The sequence below is a fragment of the Rhinolophus sinicus genome, linkage group LG16 (assembly GCF_036562045.2).
Source record: "Rhinolophus sinicus isolate RSC01 linkage group LG16, ASM3656204v1, whole genome shotgun sequence".
Classification (NCBI taxonomy): Eukaryota; Metazoa; Chordata; class Mammalia; order Chiroptera; family Rhinolophidae; genus Rhinolophus; species Rhinolophus sinicus.
This window is the reverse complement of record NC_133765.1, coordinates 33,976,357-33,992,869: the sequence shown is the minus strand read 5'-3', so window position 1 is coordinate 33,992,869 and position 16,513 is coordinate 33,976,357. Positions and strand designations below refer to the sequence as shown.

Sequence of the window (16,513 nt, the reverse complement as noted above, 5' to 3'; positions counted from 1 at the left end):
GAAGAAAGACAACAAAGTAGACAAACGTATTTAGGAGTTGTGACCAGTGTCGGAATAACAGAGGGACCCCATTCATTTACATACCAGCCCCTGTGCTGAGGACTTCTGTAAGCATCGTCTGGTGTACTGCTCACAATTAACCTGTGAGAAGAGATGGCAGGGTGAAGCCAAGTACCTTTCCTGGCCTCACAGACTACTGAATAGCTAATTGTCTGGGGAGAGAAGTCTTATCCTAGTGCTGAGAATAAACACAGAGGCCTTGAGTGCCGTGCAAAGGGACTCTTGTTGGCACTGAGGAGCCCTTGATATTTGAAGCAGAGAGAGGAGTGTCCATGGTTGGGTCTCTGTTTGAGAAAGCTCAGGTGGGCAGCAGTGTGGAGGGCGGGTAGGAGGCATGGTCTGGAGAACCTTAGAAGGCTCTGAGGTCACCGTGGAGGGCAGGCATAGGGGAGTGGACTAGAGTGAAGGCCGTGGTGTTGGAGGAAGCAGGTGGCTCGGCGAGATTCAGTGAGAACTGACAGGACGAGGTAATTGAGCTGACACAGCATAGGGGTGAGGTAAATCGGGAACCCCGGAGAAGGAGGTTTTGGTTTATGGGGGCTCCCAAGTAGGACCTGGATCCCCAGCCGGGAGGAACCAGCAGCGTGTGGATTCTGTCCCCAGGTAGCCGGCGGGTAGTGGACGTGATGGATGTAAACACCCAGAAGGGCACAGAGATGAGCATGTCCCAGTTTGTGCGCTACTACGAGACGCCCGAGGCTCAGCGGGACAAGCTGTACAACGTCATCAGCCTGGAATTCAGCCACACGAAGCTGGAGCACTTGGTCAAGCGTCCGACTGTGGTAGGGCCGGCCGAGGGCCTCCCCCTGACACCTTCTGCCTCCCGGCCTTGCCCTGCCTGCCCTGCTGTCTGTGCCCACCTGGGGAAGGTGGGAGGGAGGGAGGGAGGTGGTGACCGAGCCCAGCTTTGGGCCACCCAGAGACAGGATGTGCTGACGGTGGTCTGGCTTTCAGGTAGATCTGGTGGATTGGGTGGACAACATGTGGCCCCAGCATCTGAAGGAGAAGCAGATGGAAGCCACGAACGCCATTGCAGAGATGAAGTACCCAAAAGTGAAGAAGTAAGATGCCTGGCTGACAGCGGGAGCTGGGAGGGGGTGACTTCCCGCCTTGGGGGCGGGGGCTGGAAGTGAGCCTTGGCTGAGGCCACAGCACCACAGGGATGGGAGGGATGGGGGTCCTTGGTGTGGGCAGGTTGGCAACTTGCTTCCTTGGAATGCAGGGGTTCTGTGTTCTGCTCTGGGGCTGCCGTCTCTTTCCAGATGGTCCTTTGGCCTCCCTGCCAGCTCTCCCCAGGGGATATGACCTGAAGAGGAGGAAGAGTAATGGGGACCGTCTCTGTGCGCGTGTGTGCACACATGTGTGTCTGCACACTTGTCAAACTTTTGTCTGCTATCTCTGAGTGACAGCGTGTCCTGGGAGGGGGTGTTTTCAGGGAGGCTCGCCCACCATCAATGCTGCTTTTGCTGAGGGATGGGTAGGGGCCTCGTGTTTTTTTGGCTTCTTGCTGTCAAGACCCAGGGCCTCTGATCCAGAAGAACCTTTCCCAGAGCAAGCCCAGAGACCACTTCCTCACCAGACATTCTTTAAATGGTGCCCTCTAAGTGGGAGGTTGGTGCTGGGCTGGGTAGGTGGCCATATCCAGTCACAGGGGCATCACTACATGTGGTGTGACCAGCAAGTCCTGAGACCGATTGCTTAACACAGGCAGAGGCATCTCTAAGCCCCTGCATGTTCTAGAATTTGCGTGACGGACCCTTGCGAGGAGGAAGTCAGCTTGGGGCTCCTGCAATCTCAGGCTGTCTGTGTTTCCATTTCCAAATTGGGAAGGAGACGCTGGCTGTCTCTGGCAAGACTGTTGCTCTGGGCTTCCTAGAAGAGTTGGCTTTGATGCCCCAAATCCATTAGCATCTCTGCTCAGCCCCGCTGCCAGGACCGCCCTGAGGACCTTAGAGGCTGTGAACTTTTCATTCAATCCTCCCTTCATTCAGTTCATATTGAATACAGACTCTGTGCCAGATTTTGTAAGGGAGGCCAGCATGCTGGCCCTGGGCTTCTCAAGATTTTGCTTTCAAGCTCTCTCTCTTTCTCTCTCTTTTTAATTATTTCTCAGGCGTTTTTCCTTCCCTGAAAGCTGAAGCCCCGTACACTCCTTGGATCTGGGCTGCATCAAAGGCAACTGGGCTCAAGGAGCCCCTGGGACAGGGAAGTGATGAACAAGGCTAAAAGCCCCTACTCTCTCCAGAGAATGTGCCACGTTAACACAAGGCATAAGGTGTAGCTCTCACCCCAGGCAGAGGGAGACACTACAGGAGGGGAAAGGGACAGCAGGAATCCTTTTCAGCTGGTGGCACCCGGAAGTCCTCTGAGAGGAGCCAGTGAACCTGGGCTTTAAATGGCAGAGGAGATGGGAGGGAAGTGGGGAGGGATGGAGGTAGAGAAATGCCAAGGGCCCTGAAGGAACCAAGAGGATCGAACTTGAGGAAAGAGTGTGGGACTCAGAGGTTAATTAGAGGCAGACCAGGGCTCTCATTGATTGATTGATTCATTCGTTCATTTATTCAGTATACGTACTGAAGAACCGATGGGTGCTGGGCACTGGGCATACAGTGAGGAGAAAACTGGATGAGGTCCCTGCCCTCATGAAAATTACAGTCTATCTGGGAGACAGACGTTAATCCAATAACCAGAGAAACAAAACCTTGCAGCTGTGATGAGGCCACAAGGCAGAGACCCCTGGTGCTACGGGAGCACGTACCAGGGGGTCACTGGTCAGGGAGGGCAGGGCACGCGTCTCTGAGCTGGAGCCTAAAGGAGAGAGGGGTTACTTAGCTGAAGAGGCCTGGGAAGAGCTTTCCTGTCTGTGTGCAGAGAGCCTGGGGGGGCTGGGGCGGGGGGGCGGGAGGACTGCCGGTGAGGCTGGCAGTGCGTGCAGGACGGGTGGGCTAAGCTGAGCAGGGCCTGACAGGCCATAGTGAGGGGTCTGTTTCTCCTAAGCAGTCAGAAACCTCTCTGAGATTTGAATCTGAGAAGGATGTGTTCAGAGTTGCATTCTGCACATTTCCCTCATGCCGAGTGGATTGAAGGAGGTGGAGGTTAAGAAGGGGATGAGGACCAATTGCATTGTCAAGATGAGGGTGAATGATGGGCCAGGGGAGAGGAGAGCAGAGGACGAACTGGACATGTGTCTGGGAAGGTAAAATAGACAGCACTGGATGACAGAGATTTCAGTTAATTTATGCCTCTCTGCCTCCGTGAGACATTCAGGGATGAATTTTGCTTTTTTGAAAGATTTCTCTAAATAAATTCTTTTTTTTTTTAAAAAGATATTATTGGGGAAGGGGAACAGGACTTTATTAGGGAACAGTGTATACTTCCAGAACTTTTTTCCACGTCAATTTGTCCTTTCAATCTTAGTTGTGGAGGGTACTGTTCAGCTTCAAGTTGTTGTCCCTTCAGTCTTAGTTGTGGAGGGCGCCGCTCAGCTCCAGGTCCAGTTGCTGTTGCTAATTGCAGGGGGCACAGCCCACCATCCCTTGCGGGAGTCAAGGAATCGAACTGGCAACCTTTTGGTTGAGAGGATGCGCTCCAACCAAGTGATCCATCCAGGAGCTCAGCGGCAGCTCAGCTCAAGGTGCCGTGTTCAATCTTAGTTGCAGGGGGCAGAGCCCACCATCCCTTGAGGGACTCGAGGAATTGAACTGGCAACCTTGTGGTTGAGAGCCCACTGGCCTATGTGGGAATCGAACCGGCAGCCTTCGGAATTAGGAGCATGGAGCTCTAAAGAGCCATCAGGCCGGCCCATAAATAGTAAATTCTTAATACATCGAGAATCCTATGTAATTATTCAAAAAAGGTTCACACACAATTTTCTAGGACCACATGTCTTCGACCTATTGGTTGGCTTGTGTGGCAAATAGATTTACAAACTCTGTCAGTGGCTGTGGGAACTTGTTATAGGATTTGAACCTTGTTAGGGAGGAATTGTCACCTTGGAACTCGTCCATTTGTTCGGCTGAAAAGAATGCTGATTTCATTTAATAAGCAAGGTAAAAATCCCATGATGATGAAGTCCTCTTGGACTGTAGAATGGTTCTGTGGAGTTTAATTACAATGACACTGTTTCTAGAAGTCACAGAGCTTTCATGCTGGAGCTGCCAGGAGAGTGGAGACAGCTCCCGGGCCACCGGCATTGGGGGTTTGCAGGAGGGAAGACAGAAGTGTTACAAACCATCACTGCCTTCTCCTTGGCTCCAGATTCATACTGCTCAGTCGTCATGAGGGGTTAGGAATTTTAATGGGTTTTGGTTGAGATACTTAAGGTAAGGGGTGGTGACAGTTCTCGAGGGAGTAGTTCCAAGTGTGTAGTCGACAAAAGATTTGTCAAAAGCATGTTAGCTTATTAGTTATCTATTGCTGCATTTATTGAATGCCTTTTATGTGCAAGACACTATTCTAATTAGTTGGTGGACTCCCCGTTTTCATGGAGCTTCTAGTCTGGTAGAAGAGACAGGCAAGCAAACAAGTGAATAGTATACTTTAGGTGATAAGTGTCGTGAAGAAACATAAAGCAGGAGAAAGGGATAGACTGGATGAATGTCAGCTGCACTGTGCATTTCTGTTACTGCTTCCCCTCCATCTCGAGGCTGCAGAAATGGTTTGGCTGGATGGAATTGTCTAGGAAAATTCCTTATAATCATATAAACAATGATGATTATTTGGGAGTGTCCCTGTATTAGTTGTGTATTGCTACATAACAGATTACTCTAGTACTTCACAACTTAAAAAAAGAAAAGTACACCTTAGCAACATAAAACAACAGACATTACCTCACAGTTTGTGTAGATCAGGAATCCAGGAGTGGTGTAGTGTCATGGTTCTGGCTTAGAGGCTCTGATGAGCTTGTGTCAAGACAGGCCCGGGCTGCACTCATATGAAGGCTGGACTGGAGCAGGAGGGCCCACTTCCAAGGTGGCGCACTCACTTGGCTGTTGGCAGGAGGCCTCAGTTCTTCATCATGTGGGCCACTCCACAGGGCTGCTTGAGTATCATTGTGACATGGTAGCTGGTCCCCCTAGAGCAAGTGGTTTGAGAGAGCAAGAAGGAAGCCACAGTGCCTATTAAGGCCTAATTTTGGAAGTTGCATACTGTTTACTTCTGCCATATTCTATTAATTAAAAGTGAGTCATTGCATCTGGCCCACACTTAAGGGGAGGGGAATTTGGCTCTGCCTCTGGAAGGGAGGCGTATCAAAGAATTTTGGACATGTTTTAAAGGCTTCACAATCTCCTAGGTGTATGACATGGGCATACCTTTTTCATTTCGGATCATTATGTATTACAACTCATTCCAGAAGGAAATTAGCAAGTCTTTTCTCTCCTCATGTGCTCCCGGAGCACACAGGGCTGGCAAAAATGAGGTTGCTAGCCTAATGGAAATATGCTGTGGACTGAAAGCGCTCAAAAGCTCAGCAATGTTTGGCTCCCAAATAATTGAGAGCTGACTGTATTTTTCCCCCCGTGTACTTTCTGGGGGTGGCAGGAAGAACTGGGGAAATTTTGAGGTGCAGAGCTGAAACAGGATGAAAATGGGCACAGGATGAGCAAGTTTCAAGGGCTGCCTCTGCTACGCTGGTGGTCACAGCAAGTCTTTTCATCTCTTCTTAGAGACTCAGTTTTACCTTCTGCAAAGTGGGGATTGTATCATCTCTGCCCACACCATGGGGAAGACAGAGCCTGTAGCAGAAGGGGCAAGATACTTGTCCATGTGGCCTGGACACACAGGGCTCCAGCGGCCATTGGAATTCTTACATCCTCTGCTTTTCAATCTCCTCTCCCTCACACTTCCGTAGGGCATGTATCTGCAACCCACATTCACCTTTTCACTCTCATCAGCCGTGTGTACTGACATCGTAAATGATCATCCCTGTGTAACGGATCAGACAGGGACACTGACCTAGAGAGGCTGCTCACGTCACACAGGGAGGAAGCTGTGGATTCCTGGCTTTTCCTCACTACCTTTTTACCTTTAAAAGAGGAACAAATAAAGCCAGCCTTTTCTGTGTGGCCATGTATGGACCCCGGCACTGTGATAGACGCTTAGCGCATCCCTCAGCAGTACTGGAAGCAGGTGTGACTATCCCTCTTGTACAGACAAGAAAACTGGAGGTCATAGAGCTTCAATGCAAGGTAATTGGTGTAGCAACTGAGTGTAAGACAGTAGGGGCTGGTGTGGCTTGTGGATAACTGGAGAGGCAGGCTTTCAAAACAATTTTAAAAAAAAAAACAGTGCTGGCCAAACCAAGCACATCTAGGACTTGATTTGACGCATGAGGACCACCAGTGAGAGGCCCCTGACTAGTTAAACGAATGGGGCCACTGAGTTCCAGATGGGGAAGGATTTAGTCCAGTGTCACACAGCTGATGAGAATCATTATAGGACTGTTGTCAGGTGCTGCAATTACACAGATGAAGGTGACAGAGTTCCTGCCGTCGAGGAGCTGAGGCATTTGTGACTAAAAAAGGAGTGATACTTCTCCCATGTGGACAGCCTGGTCTCGCTTGCAGGCCCTTCTGTCTTAGCTCATTTAACTTCACCTCCGTTGTGTGTGTGGCAAAGCCCTTACTAAAGGATACCTACTCAATGACTGGTGCTCAAATCCAAGAAGAGTGATATAGTTCTGGTAATTACTACTTTTTCTTTTAAATAGGCAAAACCTACCTATGGTGAAAAATCCAACCAGTTCCAAAGAGTTCACAGTCTAACCTCATGGCAGGCCATCCCATAAACACCAGGAAGCAACACTCTGGCCCAGGGTGTTGACCACCTCGGAATGGCTTCAGTGTTCACTTCACTAAAATGGGGGTTATGGGGTTTTTGAAGGGTGAAAAGTTAATGTGCATGTAAACAGCTATTATTATGAGCACTTGATAATTGGATACATTGGTGGGTAGCCCCAGTGGGTGGTGTTTGGTCAAAGAATGGAGAAGCTTGATTTTTGCCCCTGCAGAGGTTATTATACACAGGTCTCCTGCCCCCTTGTGGTTTTGGGGAAGGGTGTGGGGACAGGGTGGGAGGCAGGCAGTGGCCCTGATGAGCATGCCCTGGAGGGTGGGATTTCTGATTTGAGCTGGACCAACTTCTTCAGCCAGAAGTCAGTGGTGGAGGTTTGGCTGTAACTGCAGTCCGATTTTTGAGAGTGTTGGGGTTTACCAGGTAGACCTGGGTAGAAGGGGCTGAGAAATTTCAAGACAGGCTGCTTGGGTAAGGACCACTACTGTAGGGTAGTGACCAGGGCGAGTCACTACCTGTGAGACTCTGCTTTCTTGTCTGTAAAATGGGGACAATCCTGGGAATGACCTCAGAGGGCTGTTGTGAAAATTGTGTTAAATATCAAAGTATCATAGTGCCAGGTAGGTGTTAACATGTATTTCCCACAATAATTCCGTGATGTAGGGTTGTACAGTTACTAAGGGGGCAGGTAGGGGGAGGGGCAGCAAAAAAGCATCTTAGAATGCAGAGTTGAACTTCAGGTCACCTCCCTGCTGTTAGGAGGAGGAAATGGCTCAGAGGGGAAGTTGTCCAAGGTCACATAGTTAGTCTCTCTTAGGGCCAGCGCTGCATCCCAGGTCTCTGGGCTGCCATACCCTGGATCTGACATCTCTCCAGCCCATAGCACTGGTCCTTTCTCTAGCCGTGCCAACATGGGCACATTTAAGGAAGGTGGCTTTGCTGGTCTTCACCTCCAGCAGCAGGACGGGGTCCACGTTCCCTGAAAACGGTTGCGGGGAACCTCGAGCCCCTGCCTGTAGAACGGGGTTGGGGAGAGCTACCCTGTGCCTGCACTCAGCGGGGCGAGGGGGCGGCGGAGTCCCTTGGCTCTGACCGGCGCGCTTGCTTCCCTGTCGCCGCCGTGGCCTCCCTCCGCCTCCTTGGCGGCCGCCGCGCCGCGCCGGTGTTCAGTTTCAGAGCGGGGATGAGCGCAGCCTGCGCCCGGCTTCCCGAGGAAGGAAGGAAGCGAGCGGGGGCTCCACGGTCCTTGGCTTGGGGCCTTGCAGCGCTGTGGAGGGGATTCGGCTCCGGTCGCCAGGGCTGGGCGCGCGTCGAGTCTCTGGCCCCGAAGGGGACACCCGGGACACCCGGGAGCCGCGCCTCCGCCGAGGGTAACCGCGGACGCGCCGGGCGGGGCCGGGCGGGCGTCCCCGAGCTGTGCCCCTCTGACGCCTCCGCTTCTTTGGGGCGCGCCTTTGGGGCGCGCCGGGGCGGGGTGGGGGTGGCCTCCCGCCCGCGGGCTGCACGGTGGTGTCGCGAAGCAGCTCTTTGTGTCTCCCGGGGCTGCGAGTAAGTGTCTAGTGTGTGTGCTCGCGTCGGCGCCTCCAGCCCCGTCACCCAGTGCTAGGCTTCCAGGTCCCCGCGCCAGACCTTTGCTCGAGGGGACGCCGCCTGAGCTGCCCGGGAGTTTAGTGAAGTTGGAAGGAAAAGGGCGGGTTGGGGCCTCCCTGCTCTCCAGGCCTCAGGCAGCACCCCAAAGTTGGTGCGGCAGGTGCAGCACCCCCTCCACGAAGCTCCTCCCCAGTCAGTCCCGGCCTTGGGAGGCGGGAACCCTTTAGAGGCTTAGCTCGGGGCTCCGATTTTCATCCCCCAACTCTCAGAGGGTGCTCTCCGACACAAGCCACTGGACTGTGGGTGGGGGTGTCGAGGGGCGCGGCTTTCCGGCCAGGGGGAGGCCTTGGCGGAAGCCAGGCTGGCTGGCCGGCCGCGGGGAGAGCTTAGCCGCCGTGGCACCGAGCCGGGGTGCCCATGTGACTGCGGTGCGCTTTGGAAGAGGAAGCTGTAGAGGTCAGTGCAAAGGCGTCACGCCAGAGCAAGCGAGAGCAGGAGTGAGGGGGGAGACCCTGAAGGAGCGCCTGGCAGCAGGAGGGCCGGCTGGGGTGACGGTTGGAGGGGCCGCAGGGGCCGGGACAAAGCCACCCTGTCACAGTCACCCTGGTCGTCCTAATGCAGCCTTAATGCATGCAATTGCCAGGCGGGAGGGGCAGCCCAGGCCTGGCGGCCGGGAAATGAGGGACGGAGGAGGAGGGGCCTCTCTAGGAGGCAGGTCTGGCAGTGGCGCCCCCAAGTTCCCAGGGACCTTACAGGATGCTGGAGGGTGACTGGGAGGGCAGATCAGACACAAGCTCAACTTGGAGAACTTTCCCGGCCCACAGCAGCTGCAGCTCACAGGGATTCTGTTTTCCACACGTGCTGGGAGGTTGGGGCTGGGGCAGGAGGTTGGGCTCAGGTGGGCGTTTGGCCTTGTAGGCCTGGGGCCTCGCCCATGTGGGCACCTGGCTGAGCACACAGCTGCAGACTGAAGGAAGTGCATCTCTTGCTCCGCCCCACACACACTTAAATTGTTTCCCTTAGACCATTCTGCTGAGGCCTGGAGGGGGTGGAAACCAAGGTTAGATTTAAAAAAGAAAGAAAAAATCTGAGAGGAAGAGGAGGTGGTTTTAGGAAAATGAGGACTAATATTTTGAAGTGGTGCTTGGAGAGAAGAGGCCAGTGTGGTCTGTGGAGTGGTGGTAAGGTTAGGATTTCAAACTCCCCCTACACCCCCAGTTCCTTGGAGAGAAGAGGATCACCCGGGTCTTCAGAGTGGGGACACGGCTGGGGCTGGGGCTGGGGCTGGAGCGGAGGAGAGAGGGTGTGGAGCCCCAGTCGGAGCTGGGACTAACAACCCCAGCGCCAGCACCGCAGCCCGAGCCCGAGCCTGTCTTCGTGACAGGGCTGCGTCCTGTGCTGTCAACTACACCCCTCCGATGGGGTTGCTAGGCAGCGGGGCTCTGATGTGCGGGAAGGCCTTCTGATTTGTCAGCCTCCTGCAGACACATGGTTAAGGCTCCTTCCAGCCTATCCGGAGGAGGGACACGGGGCACGCTGCCTGCATACTGCCGAGCCCGGGGTCCACCTGAATGTGAGGTGCACAAGGCAGCCAGAGGGAGGAGGCACTTGGAGCCCTCCAGCCTTCTAACCAGCTCAGCCCAGCCCCCACGCCCTTCATTATCTCCACTCCCGCTCGCTGCTGGCTCCTCCCTGCCCGTCCCCGCCCCATTCCTCCCCTCGTCCCCAAACCATGGAAAAGCAAAGTGCACCTGGGAAAAGAGGTCAGTGGGGTAAGCGGTGCGCGGGCCTCCGGAGGTGCCAAGGTGCATGAGCATGAGCCCTGGGGAGGCTGCCCCATCCGTGCCTCCGGTGGCTCTTGTGGGAAGGGGTGGGGAGGAGGGGGGACTCCGGCACCCCTGTCTGTCAGGCCTGGACTTGGAAGCCTGTGCTGTCCCCGCTCCTCCTTAAGGACTGCCCACCTCTAGGAGAGCAGCATGTCCAGGGAGATGGGAGGAGACTGGTGAGTTCCTGTAATGAAGCCAGGTTATCTGGCCCCTTGCTAGAGCTCAGAAGGGGGACTGCTGACTGGTTTCCTTCCCGCCCGAATGCACTCCCCCAGCGTAAGCCTCTGAGGCCCAGACTCTCCCTCTCGCCCTCTCCCCACTTCTGCCTTTCCACCACCCCACTCCCAGGGGCTTCTCTTAATCCCTTTACTATTTTTTAGCTGCTTTGAGATGTAAGTCATATGCCATTCACCCATTTAAAGTGTACAATTGAATGGTTTTTAGTATGTTTACAGAGTTGTGCAACCACAATCAATTTTGGAACATTTTATCACCCCAAAACGGAACCCCGTACTCTTGAGCAGTAGTCACTCCCCACTTCCTCCCAACGTCTTCCCCCCAGTCCCTGGCCATCACTAATGTAATCTACTCTGTCTCTGTCGATTTGCCTACTCTGGACATTTCATAGATGTGGATTCATACGTGGTGTGTTCTTTTGTGGCTGGTACCCCTGTACTTTTAGGTGCTTTGCTTACTTTGCCGTCAGTTGCAGTTGGTCTTGCCATTTAACTTTGCTTGTGCAGTGCTCCAAGAGTGTCCCATCCTGAAGGGCAGGGATCTTTTGCCTCGCTCTGAGCTGGAATGCTGGTTGGCTGTGCAGTTGTTGAATGAATGAGGAGATGAGTGGGGACCAGGAATTGGCAAGCTATGAAGGTGGTTTACAACTGAATTCTAGGGGACCCAGCTGCTGCAAAGGGGCCTGGCAGTGTGGGAGAGCTGCAGGTATAGGAGCTGTGAAGGAGCAGAAAGAAAGCTTCTTTCTTGGATAGGAATGTGAGTTGGCCAAGAGTAGAAACCTTCCTAGAGGAAGGACCCAAGTGGCCTGTGGGTTGCCAGCTCTCTCGTGGGAACCTGAAAACAGAAAAGGCTCCTTCAGCCCTGGGGGGCAGGTGGCCAATGCTTCAGATGGGTCACCTGACCACAGGGGCTTCCCCCATGGGGAACTCCAATTAGATTTGGGTTTAAAAAAAGCAAAGCAAAGAAAATTCCCCAGTGTCAGCGTTGATAAAAGGGCAGAAGATCAAGCATCTCAGAAGCTCTTCATTCACCCCCTGTGATTCAGGCATTGAGTTGTTTTTTTCCTGCTCCCCTGCTTCTGTGCTGCAGGTACTGTCTGATGAGCGTGAAAGGTTGTTTCACTGACTTCCACATCGACTTTGGAGGCACTTCCGTTTGGTACCATGTTTTCCGCGGTGGGAAGGTGAGTTGAGTCTCTTCCATTCTGTACATCTCTGGCTGTTTCTGCGTGGCAGGCTCGATCACCTTCCCTTTCTGCCCCCCTCCTGCAGGCAGCCCCTGGCCTGTGAGTACTCTCAGGGCCACTTGGTCCCCCTGGGGCCATCTCTGTCTTCTGGAGGGAAAGATCAAGGTCACCTCTTTTGCATCACATTTGGTCACCCATTTACACCTGCTCACCCAGTCTGATGTTCTAAGCACCTTAGGCCAAATTAGAGCTCCAGATGTGGCTCCCAAGAAACTCCAGCATTCAGGACACTCCTGCTTCATTTGCTTCATTTGCACATCCGCATGGAGATATAGGCCTCTCTGCAGGGATGTGGGTGCTCCCTGAGAATATATATGTGCCACCCTGCTTGTCTGGCTCTGTGTGTGTGCTTGTTTTAACCAAACATGGTGGAGGAAATTCTGGCTGGGAAGTCATCCCACTTGGTTCCACATGTTTTTCCTCCTTCTCCAGAGTGAGCACAAGCCGGGTTTATTTATTGGGCCATTTTATCATACAAGTTCGGAAATTGCCTTTTCTCTCCTTCCCCCACCTCACCAGCAAAGCCCGTGGCTCAGGAGAAAGAGTGTTCCACCTAGTCCAGGAAGTCTTCCCACCCTGGTGTTTCATCCGTGACAGAGATTCCCTAAAGGCAGGCTAGGGATGTCCCAGAAGGGCGGCACAGCCCTTCCTGCCACACCAGAGTCCCTTTGAGCCTGGTCCTGGTGGGGTTCCCGGGGATGTGTCCTCCCCCTTCCCAGGCAGGTGGAGCTGTGTCCTTGGGTTATGGTCGAGCCTGGAGAAAATCAGAGACTCGGTCTGGATCTTCAGCTGATTGCCTCCTTTTTCTCCCAAGATCTTCTGGCTGATCCCCCCAACCCTGCACAATTTGGCACTGTATGAGGAGTGGGTGCTGTCAGGTAAACAGAGCGACATCTTCCTGGGAGACCGCGTGGAGCGCTGCCAAAGAATTGAGCTGAAACAGGGCTACACGTTTTTCATCCCTTCCGGTAGGTTCCTGGGAGGGTGGCGCTGGGCTTGTGATCAGCTACTGTGTCCCGTGTCCCTGTGGCCTCAGCCAACGTTTTAGGCCAAGCAACTGGGTTTCTCTGGGCCTCCTAGCCATTGGCAATTCCTGAGAGGAGCAGACCTCTAGCTGCAGGGAAAATCATCCCTGTTTTCCTCTCACATCTAACCTGTATCGCTCTACCTGTGGGCTAGAATTCTCTCCTAGGAGAAAGCCTAGGCCCTCCCTAGTTTGAATGCCTTCTCCAGGACTTCCTGCTTGCAGAGGATGGTCCTGTGGGGAGGGAGAGGTAGGTTTACCCTGAGGACTCTGGGTGGCAGGCCCTGGGGGCAGGGGATTTTACAGAGGTGCCCCAAAGCTTGGTTAGAGGGGAATGTGTCATCAGGGAATGATCCAGAGTGACAGCATCCTTCCAGCAGAACAAGATGAAATGTAATTGGGATCAATGTCCATTCCCACACTTGGATTCCCCACTCTAAAACGAAAGTTAACTCCACAACTACAGCAGAGGATAGTAATGAAGGAGCACTCACCCTGGAGCCAGACTGGATGGCCTTAGTTTGAATCTGGCTCTGCTCCCTATAAGCTGTGGCTTCACCGCTCTGTGCCTCAGTGTTCTCATCTCTAAAATGGGAATAAGATTTCCCTTGGTGGTTGTGAGGACTGAGTGAGTGAACACGTACTTGCCTGCAGCTATTTGGAGATGGCCTGAGGGCTTGGGCTGGTTACAGGCTGAGTCACTGGTGGATGTGGCAGGTGACCTAGGAGTCAGGGGCTGCGGTCTTAGGCTGCATTAAGGGAAGCATTTTGTTTGAGATGAGGGAGGTGACAGTCCCACTGTACAGAGTGACTGTACAGGCCACATATAGGAAGTTGTGTTCCTCTTGGTTATTGTACTTTGGAGGGTAGGTTGACCTGGAGAAAGAAGAGTCTGGATACCTCAGGTGAGATGAATTTGGAGGAGGAATTGGGTTGTTTTACCTCGGGAAGTGAAGGTGTCTGGTAACAGCAGTCAGCCAATTGAAGGAGCATCTCCTGGAAGAAGAGGTATAGCCGAGTGGTATTGGAATGATTTGCTCTGCTAGGTAGTGAGCTCCTCATCACTGGAGATATACAAATAGAGGCTATACATGGTTGTGCAAGGAGCCTGCAGGGAATTTGCCACTGTGTGGAAGCTTGGACCTTATGATAAGAGTATCCTTTGAGGCCGCTAAGATTCATGGGGTGAAGCTGGTCATACTTTGGTTTCTGAGAGTTGGGCTGGAAGCTGGCCTTGGGTCTGGACATCAAGCACTAGTGTATGATATCAAGTGAAGTGGGGGTGGTTGTGGTAGCACTTCTCACCTGGGGATGGGATCTGCATACTGGCTCTTCCAGAAAGCTGGACAGAAGGTGGAGACTTCCCTATTAGGGAAGTGGTGGTGGGGTTTAGTGGGGGTGAATTTTACCATGGCCCCAGGTCCATCCTCGAACCTGTTTGACTCGGGGAGGGGAGGCACCCCTGCTTGGGACAGGAAGGGATTGTAGTTGGTGGGGTGTTTATGGTCCAAACCCCGATGATGTGGCATGGACAGTCAGGAAGGAGGTGGTACCCTAATGTGTGTTGGACGATTGGCTGTGGTGGATTCAAAGAAACTGGAATGCTCTTGGCCTTGGTACTAACTCTCTTTGTGACCTTAGACTGGTCTCTTCCCCTCTCTACAAAGGGGGAGGGGGAGGGCTGACCTTTAAGATCCCTCCCAACCCTGTCGCCTGACTGAAGGCCTCCCACCCTCCCTGGAAGGATGGGCCTTCTTCTCTCAGGGCTTCATGCAAAGCTCATATAGGAGGGTGTTAATTTTGGTGACTTAAGCAAGTCTGAAAATGTTTGGAGAAGCAACAGCTGAGCCACAGCAGGGGTGTGACTGGCGCTTGAAGGCAGGAAGTGGATTTGAACTTCAGCAAGCAGGCAACGACTTCTGTCTCTGTCCTTGTCCCTACAGGGTCCTGACTGAGACACCAGGACTTTTCCTGGATTATGGGGAAGTCAAAAAAGGGTCAGTTGGAAGTTGTCACCTTCTCAGACGCCGGGGTACATGTAGTTTCCAGGCACTAATTTCACGGACCAAGAAAATTAAAAAAAAAAAAAAAAGTTGGAAGCTGATACAGGGTTACTAGTAGTTTCGCGAAAGGTGGTCATTAATTTAAAAACAACAACCTGGAATCAACTTTTGCTGATGTTTCATGAAAAGAAGACTATTCTGACACTAAAAATGTCAGAAGTACATAATTTCAAATAAAGGGCAGTACTTTTAATTTGATAGCTTTGAGTTTATGAAAATTTACACCTTCTCCATTCATGGGCTCGGCCTCCCTCTCTGGCTGCACCTACCCAGGTGTACTATGGTTAATAATAATAATAATTGGTATTCCTGGGCAGCAAATACTTTATGTACATTATTTACCTTCTCTACAAGCATGGAAGAAAAATCATATCCCCCCTGCAGCTTTTTTTCAAATAGGGAAGTTTCCTGCGGCCCAGAGAGGTTAACAAACTAGCCCAAGGTCACACAGTTAATATGTGACAGGGTAGGGTGAGAACCCTGGTGTGTCTAGTTTCAAGGCCCACCTGGTTCCCTGTTAGCCTAGGAGTCGGTAGACTTGGGATCTGGTCCCCTTTCTTGGCTGTGTGACTTTGGGAGAGATATTTGCTCATTTAACAAACTTTCTTAAGGGCCCACTTGACAGTCTGGAAGGTGCTGTGGAGGACGTGAGCAAGTCCCTTCGTTCTGAGTGCATGTCCAGCCAGGCAGCAGTCAGGATGGTAGAGCCCAACATAGGGACCTGGGAAGGAACCTGGGGTCAGTGACTCGTGCTGGCCTGGAAGTATTTCCCATACTTACTTTGTAGTAAAATCTACCTAAGACCCAAAATTCATGGTAGCCCCAGGAGTTTCTTAGATGTGGGCAGGTCTGAGAAACTAACCAGTTGTTACTTAGTAATAGTGTAACAAGGCTTGAGCCTCAGATGATCCATCTGTAAAATGGGTACAGAGCAGGGAAACAGTGGCAGTGAAGCAGACTTGAGGTGGAGGGTGGGGGGACTGTGGGAAATGGGGCAACCGCTGCTCAGCTCCAGCCAGTTAGGGCGGGGCGGGAATGGGGCCTGGTGAGCCTGTCTTCTCATTTTTCCAGGGAAGGAAGCAATTCAGATGGTCTTGGCAAATTTTCCCATTTTTGTAACACGGGTGGGTCAAATTAAACACACCCCTGGGCCCCAATGCAGACCATGGCCTGCCAGTTTGGGCCCCTGGTGCCAGCTTCCAGGTCCCAGAGAGGAGAGGCCATCCTTCATCGTGGTAGCTGCAGTGCCCAGCCCCAGGCCTGGCCCGGCATAGGGAGTGAGTGGGTCAGTGCTCGTGAAGGAAGCAGGCTGTGGGCCTCTGTGTGGCACTGAGTCCTGTGCCCTTGGGTTTTACATCTGCAAAGGTGAAAAGATAGCCACAAAAATAGACAAACGTAGGGGCGGGGTAGGGGTAGGGGCCCTGGATTCCGAATCCTGAAGTCTGGGTTGTGGGCGAGACTCCATGGGCCCTTGCTGTCCTTCTGGGGGTGAGGGGGGCTCAGGTTTTGTGGGTTGCCTGCTTTCCTTCCATGACTGGCTCTGTCCCTGGTTGCTTGGCCTGAATAGCCTCTGTTAATGCCTTCATGTCGTTGGTGACTCTGGCCTGGGAGCAGGAAGCAGATGCCAGCCTCCCTAGCCCAGTCATCCACCTGGGACACCTGCTCTCTACTGCTT

At 52.8% G+C, this 16,513-nt stretch overlaps 1 protein-coding gene across 13 annotated transcripts in view; it reads left to right on the top strand.

Moving 5' to 3' along the window:
- Positions 1–16,513, top strand: part of KDM2B (lysine demethylase 2B) — a 131,561-nt gene that overhangs the window by 44,978 nt on the left and 70,070 nt on the right. For 8 of the 13 annotated variants that reach the window (XM_074321539.1, XM_074321537.1, XM_074321543.1 and 5 more), the window contains 4 exons: positions 664–842; positions 1,015–1,121; positions 11,595–11,688; positions 12,566–12,719. In XM_074321539.1, the coding sequence (XP_074177640.1) occupies positions 664–842; positions 1,015–1,121; positions 11,595–11,688; positions 12,566–12,719 (534 nt within the window). Of the gene's footprint in view, positions 1–663; positions 843–1,014; positions 1,122–7,697; positions 8,223–8,768; positions 8,899–8,934; positions 10,206–10,270; positions 10,445–11,594; positions 11,689–12,565; positions 12,720–16,513 lie in introns of those variants that run through there. The other 5 variants (XM_074321546.1, XM_074321548.1, XM_074321547.1 and 2 more) reach the window with 5 other exon arrangements.